This window comes from Trachypithecus francoisi, unplaced genomic scaffold, assembly GCF_009764315.1.
Source record: "Trachypithecus francoisi isolate TF-2019V2 unplaced genomic scaffold, Tfra_2.0 Lachesis_group3, whole genome shotgun sequence".
Lineage (NCBI taxonomy): Eukaryota > Metazoa > Chordata > Mammalia > Primates > Cercopithecidae > Trachypithecus > Trachypithecus francoisi.
In genome coordinates, this window is record NW_022681468.1 from 144,717,687 (window position 1) to 144,731,213 (window position 13,527).

Genomic DNA, 13,527 nt, shown 5'->3' on the forward strand with positions numbered 1-13,527 from the left:
AATTTTTAGGTCGTATTGTCTGTGCTTTATACTTCCAATTATAAGTCTCAGCCCTAAAAATCTACTTAAAAGTTTACTTTCTTTCTTTCCCTTTTGCATTTATTACTACTGTATCCCAGAAGACATTTTGGCAGGTGATTAGAATAAAAGATAACAGACCAGTGTCTTTGCTTTTCACCAAGGGAACCATATTCCTTATTCATGAGGCATATTCTTTATTAATGACTAGAAAAGGAATATCATTGATAGCAGTATCTTAATATGCTATTTTGGGAGTTTCTAGAAATCAGCTGAATTCCTTTACTGTTAACTGTAGGCAGGTATTAGAATCTCTTATCCTGCTCATGTGGGTGAAAACTGTGGCATAGAGGACTGACTTTTCAGCCGCAGGCTGCCAGAATATAGTGGGCCTTGTAAGGGTGGGAGTCCTTCTGCCAGGGAGCTCTGTTCATGCTTTTTGTTTGACTTTCATTTCACTTTATCTTGAATGTAGGTTTGCCTTATCTGAGAATTCACAAAAAGGTGATTTTTAAGTGGTTTAGTAAAATCACTGGAGTGTGGGGTTTGCCAGATTTAGTATACTCACAGCATGCCTAATATATCTGAAATTTTGCATAGGACATATTTACACTGAAAAATTATTTGTTGTCTGAAATACAAATTTAACTGGGCATCCAATATTATATCTGACAGACCTACTAGGGTAACTATAATTTATCATCCAAACCAGAACAGTTTTGAGAGTGAAACGGGGCACTATTCATAATGATGCCAGAACAGCAAACATAAACTAGGACTATCCCAGAAAAATTGGAAAGTATAGACAACCTAATTATATAAGGGGTTTTGAAGTAATTTTTAATTATGGTTTTAAAATTTTCATAACCAAGCATATCTCTATGTCATTAACTTGTGTGGCTATGAATCTTTGTAAATATAAAGTGTGTTGCTTTGTAATATTGTTTTGTTTTTTGTTTGTTTGTTTGTTTGTTTTTTGAGACGGAGTCTCGCTCTGTGGCCCAGGCTGGAGTGCAGTAGCCGGATCTCAGCTCACTGCAAGCTCTGCCTCCCGGGTTCATGCCATTCTCCTGCCTCATCCTCCCGAGTAGCTGGGACTACAGGCACCTGCCACCTTGCCCGGCTAGTTTTTTGTATTTTTTAGTAGAGACGGGGTTTCACCGTGTTAGCCAGGGTGGTCTCGATCTCCTGACCTCGTGATCCGCCCGTCTCGGCCTCCCAAAGTGCTGGGATTACAGGCTTCAGCCACCGCACCCGGCCTTTTTTCTTTTTTTTGAGAGACAGGGGTCTCACTTTCACCCTGGCTGGAGTGTAGTGGCACTATCATAGCTCACTGCAGCCTCAAACTCCAAGTGATCCTCCCGCCTCAACCTCCCAAGTAGCTGGGACAACAGGCATACACCACCACACTTGGCCAATTTTGAGTGGAGAGACAGGGTCTCACTATGTTGCTCAGGCTGGTCTTGAACTCCTGACCTCAAGTTATCATGCCCCCTCAGCTTCCCAAGTAGCAGAGATTACAGGTATGAGCCACCACATACTTTATAATTTTTGTATGAAAATTTTGATGAGGGCACCTTAAAAACTATGGTGAGCTAACTGCTAGCTTCAGCCTTGATACTTGGTTAAAGTTCTCCTGATGGTAGGAGGCTACCACAAGCACACGACATTCTACAGTTTCGAATTTTTTAAATTATTTCTTCTTTACAGTTTTATTTTTTTTTTTGTTTTTTTGTTGTTGTTTTTTGTTTTGAGACGGAGTCTCACTCTGCCACCCAGGCCGGAGTGCAGTGGTGCGATCTCAGCTCACTGCAACCTACACCTCCCAGGTGTAAGCAATTCTTGTGCCTCAGCCTCCTGAGTAGCTGATTACAGGCAGCTGCCACCTCACCCAGCAAATTTTTGTACTTTTAGTAGAGATAGGGTTTTGCCATGTTGGCTAGGCTGGTCTTGAACTGCTGACCTCAGCTGATCCGCCCACCTCGGCCTCCCAAAGTGCTGGGATTACAGGCGTGAGCCACTGCCACCAACCTCTTTACAGTATTTTTATATGTGTACTTTACCATCAGCAGTTATAACTTTGACAAGAAATCCCATGTATTTTCTTTTTTTTATTTGGCTTACGGCTTCTCTTTCAACTTACTTACTTTTTGTTTTTTGGGGGATTAAGTAATAACCTATTATTCATATTTAGGCATTTTCTTAATTGTATAGCCTTTTATCATCTTCCCTTGCTTAACCCTTGACTAATTTCATTCTACAAAATCATCCATAAATATTTGAATACCTGCTATATGTGAACTACTCTCCTAAGTACTACAGTAAATATGACATGGAATAAGACCTGGACCGTATCCTCAAAAAGTGTATATAGTCTGTACTTAATATAGAGGTCTCTCCATAGCTTTGTATATTTCATTTGGTCTTTTCTCTTTCAGCTTATATCTCTTTTAAAAGTATATTAATATATCTCTTTCAAAGTATGATTATCTGTATGTTAGTAGTAGGTGTTCCATGGTTTTTGAATAGAAATGGTATGTTTTTGTTTTATTCTAATATCTGTTCTGTTGATGCACAGGTTTTTATAGGAGTGTTTTTTTGTTTTTGTTTTTGAGACAGAGTCTTGCTCTGTCGGCGAAGCTGGGGTGCAGTGACATGATCTCAGCTCGCTGCAGTCTCTGCCCTCCCGGGTTCAAGCGATTCTCCTGCCTCAGCCTCCCGAGTAGCTGGGACTACAGGCGCCTGCCACCATGCCCGGCTAATTTTTGTATTTTTAGTAGAGATGGCGTTTCACCATATTGGCCAGGCTGGTCTCGAACTCCTGACCCTGTGATCCACCCGCCTTGACCTCCCAAAGTGCTGGGATTGCAGGCGTGAGCCACCATGCCTGGTGGTTTTTATAGGAGTTTTAGCTACATTAGGTATCTTCAGGAAATAGCCTATAATTGCTAGATAATTTTTTTTGTGTTATAATTTATAAGTTGGAATGAAAATGTGTCAAAGTCCAATATACTTAAACAACTTTTGAGCAGTGATTTGTCCTACATAACAGTTTTCCAGATTATTTTACCTATTAACACTTACAGGATTAGTGTCAGGTTTCTCTAAAGGAAAAATATTCCTTAAATTATTTTCTTGCTTTTATTGTTTGAGGGTTAATGCTTGTTTCACATAATAATGTTAATTTTCACCCAGGCTGGAGTGCAATGGCGTGATCTCGGCTCATTGCAATCTCTGCCTCCTGAGTTCAAGCGATTCTCCTGCCTCAGCCTCCCAAGTAGTTGGGACTACAGGCACCCACCACCATGCCCAGCTGAGTTTTGTATTTTTAGTAGAGACAGGCTTTTGCCATGTTGATCAGACTGGTCTTGAAATCCTGACCTCAGGTGATCCGCCGACCTTGGCCTCCCAAAGTGCTGGGATTACAGGCATGAGCCACCGCATCTGGCCTTATTGTTTTGTTTTGTTTTGTTTTGTTTTTTTGAGAGGGAGTCTGGCTCTGTCGCCCAGGCTGGGGTGCAGTGGCCGGATCTCAGCTCACTGCAAGCTCCACCTCCCGGGGTTACACCATTCTCCTGCCTCTGCCTCCCGAGTAGCTGGGACTACAGGCGCCCGCCACCTCGCCCAGCTAGTTTTTTGTATTTTTTAGTAGAGACGAGGTTTCACCGTGTTAGCCAGGATGGTCTCGATCTCCTGACCTCGTGATCCACCCGTCTCGGCCTCCCAAAGTGCTGGGATTACAGGCTTGAGCCACCGCGCCCAGCCCTTATTGTTTTTAAATGTACTTCATGTTGCTCTTTTTGTTATTTTGAAAATATATAAAATTATTTTGCTTTATATTTACATAGTAGAAAATTCAAATGGTACAAAAGCATATATAGGGCAAGGTCATCCCTGTCTCCCAGCCACCAGTTCTCCTTACCCAAGATAACCAGTTTTTTATGAGTATTTTGTATAATCCTTCTGGAGATTGCATTTACAGGTGATTACTCATATATTCTCTTTTTTCTTTTTCTTTTTTTTTTTTTTTACACAAATGGTAATGTATCATACACAGTTGTGTACTTTGCTTTTTTTCATATAACACTATGTCTTGGGCATTATTCCTTACCAGAATAAGCTTTTTTCTTCTTTATATATGCATAGTATTCCATGTTACAGGGTCCCTACTAATCACTTTTGTGGTTGTTTCCAATAATTTGCTATTATATACAGCGTTTAATTAATAGCCTTCATGAAGGTATGAATATTTGCATGGCTTAAAAAAATTTTTTTAGTTTAAAGGTAATATGCGTTTATGGTAAAAACTTAAAACACTTCAAATATTACCAAAAATAATACAGTGAAAAATAAATCCCCTAAACTTCTAGTACCACTTCCCAAATGTAATACTTTCTTGTGATTATCAATTTGTTCGATATTTTTCTTTTTTTCTTTTTAGAAAAATAAATGGTTGTGTGGTATCCCCACTATAGATATATATAAATCATAACTTATGAAGTTCCTCTTTGGTGGACATTTAGGATGTCTCCAGATTTTTTTTTTTTGGATACTACAGACAATGCTACAGTGAAAGCCTTGTAGGTATCTTTGCACACGTGGAGGTGTTTCTATCAGGTGGAGTCCTAAAAGTACAGTTGTTAGATCAAGGAATGTATACATTTTAAGTTTTGCTTAGTTTTACCAATTGGCTCTCCAAAAAGGTAATACTATTTGATACTTCCACCAGTAGATCCTTGCTAACTCTGGCTATTAACAAACTTGATTTTTTTTTTTTTTTTTTTTTTTTTTGAGACGGAGTCTCGCTCTGCCGCCCAGGCTGGAGTGCAGTGGCCGGATCTCAGCTCACTGCAAGCTCCACCTCCCGGGGTTACACCATTCTCCTGCCTCAGCCTCCCGAGTAGCTGGGACTACAGGCGCCCGCCACCTCACCCGGCTAGTTTTTTGTATTTTTTAGTAGAGACGGGGTTTCACCGTGTTAGCCAGGATGGTCTCGATCTCCTGACCTCGTGATCCACCCGTTTCGGCCTCCCAAAGTGCTGAGATTACAGGCTTGAGCCACTGCGCCCGGCCCAAACTTGATTTAAAAAAAAAAAAGTTTGCCAGTTTTTTAGAAGGAAATAAATCTTATTCCTATTTGAATTTCATTTATTATGACTGGTTTTGAGAAGTTGGCCATTTCTGTTTACTGTGAATTTTCTTACTGATTTTTTTTTTTTTTTTGAGACAGGGTCTCGCTCTGGAGACCAGGCTGGAGTCCAGTAGCACATGGTTCACTGCAGCCTGGACCTCCTGGGTTTAAACAATCTTCCCACCTCAGCCTCCCGAGTAGCTGGGACCATAGGCACTCACCACCATGTCCAGCTAATTAAAAAATTTTTTTTTTAGAGATAGAGTCTTGATCCTCTTGTAGTTCATGAGCTTGGTAATTAAGTGTTCGCATACATGTGTGACATGTGCCACCCTGGAACCTTGTTGTAACGTTGGCACATTACCCATTTGACATGAAGGGAAGGGAAGAACAGAGAGATGGAGTCTCACTATGTTGCCTATGCTGATCTCAGACTCATGGGCTCAAGGGATCCTTCTGTCTCAGCCTCCCAAAGTGTTAGGGGATTACAGGCATGAGCCACCATACCTGGCCTGTTACTGACTTTTGAGTGTACTTTTTAATATCAAAATATGCATAATTTGACCCTGGAGAGAGATGAGTGGAGGGTAGGGAGAGGTAAGGGTAAATTAGTGGAGGATCCAGATCAGTCAAGCTGCTAAACATTTTTTTTTTTTTCTGTAAGTGCTAAACACATTTTAAGTAAGAAAAATGATTAGCCAGGTGTGGTGGCTTGTGCCTACAGTAGTACCAACTACTTGGAGGCTGAGATGGGAAGATCACTTGAGCCTGGGAGATCAAGGCTGCAGTGAACCATGATCATGATCAGGTCACTGCACTCCAGTCTGGGTGACAGAGTGAGACCCTGTTTCAAAAAAATAAAAAAGAAGATTGACGTGACAGAAACGGTATAGTGCTTTTATCTCCTTAGAGGAAAGAATATAAAAAAGACTGTATAATATTTAGTTGGTATGAAGTGTAATAACCATGCTGAAAATGTATTTGTTATATGTATTTTTCCCTCTAGAGGTTTTGTCAGCTATGATTAGTGTGCTGTTGGTGTATATACTTATGGGATTCCTCTTATATGAAGCTGTGCAAAGAACTATCCATATGAACTATGAAATAAATGGAGATATAATGCTCATCACCGCAGCTGTTGGAGTTGCAGTTAATGTAATGTAAGCTGTATTTTTTCACATTAATATTTTCAAGTACTAAGAACTCAGAGACTATTGCATATGCATTCAGTAATATTCAGTGATATTTTGATATTTTAAAAATTATATAGCTCATTAATTTTTCTGATAAATGAAACACTATGGACATTATAAATTCGTCATTAGTTTGTCCAGGTATATTGGAGATTGAGTCAAAATTATGTATTTAAGTAGGACAAAGTTTTTTGTTTTTAACTTTTAGAATACTTTTGTGTTAACTAGATTTTTTTTCTTAAGCTATCAATTTTTTTCCCTTAAAACTTTTTAGGGGAGAAACTTTTTAAAGTTTAAGTTAGGCCACATACAGTGGTTCACACCTATAATCCCAACACTTTGGAGGCCAAGGCGGGCAGATCACTTGGGCTCAGGAGTTCAAGACAGCCTGGCCAACATAGTGAGACCTCATCTCTACTAAAAATAAAAATTAGCCTGGCACGGTGGCTCGTGCCTGTGGTTCCAGCTAGTTGGGAGGCTGAAGTGGGAAGGTCACTTGAGCACAGGAGATCAAGACTGCATTGAGCTATGACTGGGCCACTGCACTCCAGCCTGGGCAATAGAGCAAGACCCTGTGTCAAAAACAAACAAAAAATAATAAAGTTGAAGTTACAGATTTAACCATTTAGACCAGGGTCAGCAATTTTTTTTCTGTAAAAGGCTAGATAGTAAATATTTTAAGCTTTGAGATGTATATATTCTCTTTCAAAGCTACTCAACACTGTTGTTATAAAACAAAAGCAGCCACACTTGGCATGTAAATAAAGGAACATGGCTGTATTCCAATAAAACTTTATGTACAAAAAAAAAAAATCGGTGAGCCAAATTTGATCTACCAGCCACAGTTTACCAATCCCTGCCCTAGTGACTTCTTTTTTTTTTTTTTTTTTTTTTTGAGACGGAGTCTCGCTCTGTCGCCCAGGCGAAGCTTCTATTTATACTTAGAATGAAATCAAATTTTTACTGCAGCCTTGTTAATAAGACTCTGTGTACCTCTACAACTCATCTCCTAGCACTTTTGCTCACTTTGTTCTGGCCACAGTGGCTGTCTTTCTTTTTTCAAGTCCACGGAGCACATTTTCATGTTAGGGCCTTTGCTCTGCTATTCTTCTGCCTAGAACACTCTTCCACCACGTGCTCCCTGACCTCCTTCAGGTATCTGCTCAGAGATAATCTGAGAGGCCTTCCCTTACCACTCTGCCTATCATCCTCCATTCCCTTACAATGCTTTATGTTTCTCCAAAGCATTTCACATTGCCTGGCTGTACATTATGTATTTATTTGTTGACTTCTCTGCCTTCTCTACTAGAACATAAGCTCCATGGGGATAGGGATATGTCTGTCTTATCACTGTTTTGACCCCAGCACCTAGAACAGTACCTGATAAATAATAGTTGCTCCAAATTTATTAAATAAATGAGTTCCATGTTACCTCATTAGTGTCTGACTAGTAACAAATGTTTTTGTCAATATTAGGAAAAATAATAATTGTTTTCTTTTATTTTTAACAGAATGGGGTTTCTGTTGAACCAGTCTGGTCACCATCACTCCCATTCCCACTCCCTGCCTTCAAATTCCCCTACCACGGGTTCTGGGTGTGAACGCAACCATGGGCAGGATAGCCTGGCAGTGAGAGCTGCATTTGTACATGCTTTGGGAGATTTGGTACAGAGCGTTGGTGTGCTGATAGCTGCATACATCATACGATTCAAGGTAATACGATTGGTAATTTTTCTATTTTAAAATGTATTTAATTTCAACATGAAAACTAAGCCTGATTGTCTTATCAGTATACTGGACATCAATGCCAGTTCTATTCATTTTACATTGATGTAAGTTTACTTGACAGTCATTATAGTTCTTTTGTTAGCAGTAAACAAGATGATATCACATCACAGGGTAACTTATCTATATTTGGCTTTTGTAGTGCCTTCACCGGATAATTCAATTTTCTTTTTTATTTATTTATTTATTTTTGAGACAAAGTCTCAGTCTCTCGCCCAGGCTAGAGTGCAGTGGCACTATCTTGGCTCACTGCAGTCTCTGCCTCCCAGGCTCAAGTGATTCTTGTGCCCCAGCCTCCTAAGTAGCTGGGATTACAGGTACACACCACCATGCCCAGCTAATTTTTGTATTTTTAGTAGAGACAAGGTTTCGCCATGTTGGCCAGGCTGGTCTTGAATTCCTGGCCTCAAGTTATCCACCAATGTCAGCCTCCCATAGTGCTGAGATTACTGGCGTGAGCCACCATGCTTGCCCAGATAACTCAATTTTAAAACTTGTGATTGAATTGCTAGGTAGTAAAATGTGCACTGGACTAAAAATCCAGAGACCTGGGTGGGTTCTAGTCTTGGCTCTGCCATTAATGCTTTGACGTTGAGAGCAAATGCCTCAACTCTAAACTTGAGTTCCCTCTTCTTTATTATAAGGGGCTTAGACCAGTGGCTGCTAAAACTTTTTCCAGAGCTGCGTGTGGTGGCTGTGCCTGTAATCCCAGCTGAGGCTGGAGGATCACTTGAGCCCAAGAGTTCAAGACCAGCCTGGGCAACATAGCAAGACTTTGTCTTTAAAAATAAACACACACACACACACACACACACACACACAATTCTTTCCAGCTCTGATATTCTAGAAGATTTAGAGACGGCACAAGGAACAATAGAACAAGTGATTACATTTCTGGAAATAGGTCCCATGAGGCAAGTAATGTAAATAGTCTAGGATAGAGTGAAAATGCTTTTCAGTTACAATATCCAAGTTTTAAAGATATTCTATAATTCTGCTAAAGAAAATCAAGGAAAAAGGGACATATTCCTTGCTTTGCTTTGTAGTCTGTTTTATGTCTGTCTATATTTAATCATAAATTTTGATCTATTACCCTTTAGCCAGAATACAAGATTGCTGATCCCATCTGTACATACGTATTTTCATTACTTGTGGCTTTTACAACATTTCGAATCATATGGGATACAGTAGTTATAATACTAGAAGGTAAGATCTCACTAATATCCTCATTATGAGTTTATTACATCCCTAAAGCAGATTGGGAGTCAGGGGACATTCTGAATAGGAATTGCATCTTTTGCTTTGTACTAATACCTATTAGGCTATATAACAGTACCTTACATGTATATAACATTTAAGAATCAATGCACTCTCCCATCTTTTACCCATTTGACGCTTATAATAGCTAAGCAGAGTAGGTAAGGCAGATAATGTGGTAAATTATCCCTATTTACAAATAAGAAAATTGAGGTTCAGAGGGATAACATACTTTGGTTAAGGTCATGTTGCTGATAAACTGTGGCACTAGGACAAAAATGCAATTCTAGATTATGTATTAATTCCTTAATTCCCACTTAACTTGTGACTTTGTTGTATTTACTGCTTCCTTCCCTTACTGATATTATGTGTAAGCATGAAAGTAAAAGTTCTTAATAGGTTTATCATCATTATATGTTCTTTTCTTTCCTTCTTTTTTCCTTTTTGTCTTAGCTTATCTGTTAATGAAGTATTCTGGTTTGATTGGCATTCCTTTTTAGTGAGAATGAGTATGTTTTTAAAGTATGTATTACCCTCTTGTATATATCTTACATTTTCAATAAAAATATATGTGTACGTGGTTTATCTTAAAGTATTAATGTTTTAAAGTATTTGTTTAAACTGAATTTAGCAAAGCCATTTGTTTTCTTTGAGAAATGTCTTATCAGTAATGTAAAAGTTCCTTTTTTTCTAAAATAAATTTTACTTTTAAATTATATATTCCTAATAGGTGTGCCAAGCCATTTGAATGTAGACTATGTCAAAGAAGCCTTGATGAAAATAGAAGATGTATATTCAGTCGAAGATTTAAATATCTGGTCTCTCACTTCAGGAAAATCTACTGCCATAGTTCACATACAGCTAAGTATGTTGCTGGTAGTAAATGGGCCTGGGGTTGGTGGACTTCTGCCTTTGAAACTAAACATCACTGCTTATAATTATGTAGGAAGACTTTTCTGCTGAAAAGATTTGTTTTAAGACAAAAGCCTTGTCTTTAAAAAACAGAGGCTTTTGTTAAGAGCCTTAAACAAAAGGCTCTTTAAAGGGTAAGTTGCAGGTCAGTATTGATACCAGAACAAAAATTTTCTGTCTCTTTGAGATATTACAAATTGATTTTAACCTTCAGATTAAAGGCATTAAGAATATTTCCCAGCCAGCTCAGTGGCTTTCGCCTGTAATCCTAGCACTTTGGGAGACTGAGGCGGGTGGATCACCTGAGGTCAGGACAACATGGTGAAACCCCGTCTCCACTAAAAATACAAATATTAGCTAGGCGTGGTGGTGCATGCCTGTAATCCCAGCTACTCGGGAGGTTGAGGCAGGAGAATTGCTTAAACTCATGAAGTGAAGGTTGCAGTGAGCCGAGATCGCGCCACTGCACTCCAGTCTGGGTGACAGAGCAAGACTCCATCTCAAAAAAAAAAAAAAGGATATTTCTCAGCCTGGCACGTTGGGTCACCCCTGTAATCCCAACACTTTGGGAGGCCAAGGTGGGTGGATCACCTGAGGTCAGGAGTTCAAGACCAGCCTGGCCAACATGATGAAACCCCATCTCTACTAAAAATACAAAAATTAGCTGGGCGTGGTGACATGTGCCTGTAATCCCAGCTACTCGGGAGGCTGAGGCAGGAGAATTGATTGCACCCAGGACACAGAGGCTGCAGTGAGCCAAGATGGTGCCATTGTACTCCAGCCTGGGCAACAGGAGCGAAATTCCATCTCAAAAAAAAAAAAAAAGAAAAGAAAGAAAGAAAGAATGTTTCCCATGCTCTTTTCTACATAGGAAAAGCTAGATTCTTTTTTTTTTTTTTTTTTTCTCCCCGAGACAGAGTTTCACTGTTGTTGCCCAGGCTGGAGTGCAATGGCACAATCTCTGCTCACTGCAACCTCTGCCTCCCAAGTTCAAGTGGTTCTCCTGCCTCAGCCTCTCAAGTAGCTGGGACTACAGGGATGCACCACCATGACTGGCTAATTTTGTACTTTTAGTAGAGACAGAGTTTCTCCATGTTGGTCAGGCTGGTCTCGAACTCCTGACCTCAGGTGATCAGCCCGCCTCAGCCTCCCAAAGTGCTAGGATTACAGGCGTGAGCCACCACACGCAGCAGAAAAGCTAGCTTCTTAACGTTTTTATTTCTTCAAGTCATTTCACAGATTCATGCTATTGATGCTTTTTAAATCAAAATAATACATGCATGAGGTTTTACTTTTAATGTGCGTAAGATCTTTTAGTGACAGGATTGTAATGTCTGGTATTCTTTCTTTACGTGAGAGTAGACTGGAGAAGTTAGAATAATGAGAAGCCATTAAGGATGTGTAAATTGACATACTTATCTAACAGAATAGCTTAGAGAGGGTAGAAATCAGACTAATTAAAATATATTCCCAGTATGTTTCAGTTGTTTTTTTCCCTGTATCTTATTCAAGATGTAACTGTACAATGGATAGTAATGATACTTTCTTGACATTGCAGTTCCTGGAAGTTCATCTAAATGGGAGGAAGTACAGTCCAAAGCAAACCATTTATTATTGAACACATTTGGCATGTATAGATGTACTATTCAGCTTCAGAGTTACAGGCAAGAAGTGGACAGAACTTGTGCAAATTGTCAGAGTTCTAGTCCCTAATTTTATGCATTTTGGGGACTCCTGCCTTATTTATCCTGCAGTCACAGACTTGAGAGCAATAAATGCAAACCTAAATGAGAAAATGGAATCCCTGACAGCTGTGTCCATATCAAGCGTCAGTCTCTCCAGCCTGACAGTGCTAGTCTCTGTTTAATGGTAAAAGGAGACTTTGCCATAATTTTCAGATGAAGATGTTTCCCACTGTTTACAGAATGAGACGTGACTCTACAGATACCTCATAGAAGACAATCCAAGATCATACTTCATTAATTTGACAGAGTACATGTCTTAAAGGAAGCATCAAGAATTCAATATTTGCATTTAAAAATACTTTTTAAGTCCATTTTGTATTAAGCCAGTGCTGGAAAACTGAATTTTTTTATTATGTATAATAATCTCGACACCCAGCTTCTGGAATTGCTGCTTTCTTTTTACAGAAATCACTACCCAACATATTTCAGAAAGTACTAGTAGTTATCCCAAAAGTGGAATAAGCATGTATTCCTAAGTGTTTCAGAAATGTTTTATTTCACAAATAAGTTTTAATGTTATTGTTATGGTTATACTTTGTAAACAACCTTTTCCAGATGCTACAGGGTTTTGAATCTCAAAGTTAACATTTTTGATTATTTGTAATCTTAGAACCAAATCTTTACTTATGTGGTCACTGTTATTCAATGATTTAGGAAATACTTTCAATATTATTCTGAATGGCTGAAGTTAGTCTTAAACTCAAATTACTATATAATGATTTAAAACAAAATAAAGGAGCGAGGATGGCTGTTGGAGTTTCAGGTTTATGTCTTCCCGACATCACTTTTATCATTCATGGAATTGTCTTAAAAAGGCAAGAGACTGCAAAATGTAAACAGTAATCTTCGGTCCCTTTAAGAACTGCCAACGATTTGTACAAAAAATGTGGTACGTTGGTTCTTGCCTCCACACCAGGTCATCTGTGTATGTCTTTCAGGGTAAATGCTAGAGGGTTCAGTTTATAATTCCCATCTTTCACATATAGTTTCACAACATTACCCCAGAGAGAATTTTATGTTTTATGATGTGGGTTATGTTTTATTATACATTTAATGTTTTATGATATGGGTTAGGATTCTCCATGGACTCCAGAAACCCTAAAATACAATTTTGAGGTCTTCCAATAATACCATAGCAGAAATATCCAGGGGGTTGGGGGGAAGATACTACTTTGAGAAAACAGAAATGTAAAGGATTTTTGACCTTATGTATGTGTGTATTTTTGTTTTTGTTTTTGTTTTTGAGACAGAGTCTCATCTGTCACCCAGGCTGGAGTGCAGTGGCGTGACCTCTGCTCACTGCAACCTCTGCCTCCTGGGTTCAAGTGGTTCTTCTGCCTCAGCCTCCCAACTAACTGGGGCTACAGGTACACCACACCCAGCTCATTTTTTTGTATTTTTAGTAGAGACGGGTTTTCGCCATGTTGGCCTGTCTGGTCTCAAACTCCTGACCTCAGGTGATCCACCTGCCTCGGCCTTCCAGAGT

At 39.2% G+C, this 13,527-nt stretch overlaps 1 protein-coding gene and 1 non-coding gene across 2 annotated transcripts in view; both read left to right on the forward strand.

Annotated features, from left to right (window-relative positions):
• The window catches only part of SLC30A4 (solute carrier family 30 member 4), a 44,450-nt gene extending 31,170 nt beyond the window's left edge, over positions 1–13,280 (forward strand). Inside the window, exons 4-8 of the mRNA XM_033190228.1 lie at positions 6,156–6,309; positions 7,854–8,055; positions 9,228–9,333; positions 10,115–10,249; positions 11,855–13,280. Of these exons, the coding sequence (XP_033046119.1) occupies positions 6,156–6,309; positions 7,854–8,055; positions 9,228–9,333; positions 10,115–10,249; positions 11,855–12,009 (752 nt within the window). The 3' untranslated portion in view covers positions 12,010–13,280. The remainder of the gene's footprint in view (positions 1–6,155; positions 6,310–7,853; positions 8,056–9,227; positions 9,334–10,114; positions 10,250–11,854) is intronic.
• Positions 5,420–5,523, forward strand: LOC117071934. The gene has a single exon (XR_004432655.1). It is a non-coding gene; the product is annotated as a small nucleolar RNA U13 (small nucleolar RNA).
• Positions 13,281–13,527: the final 247 nt, after the last annotated feature.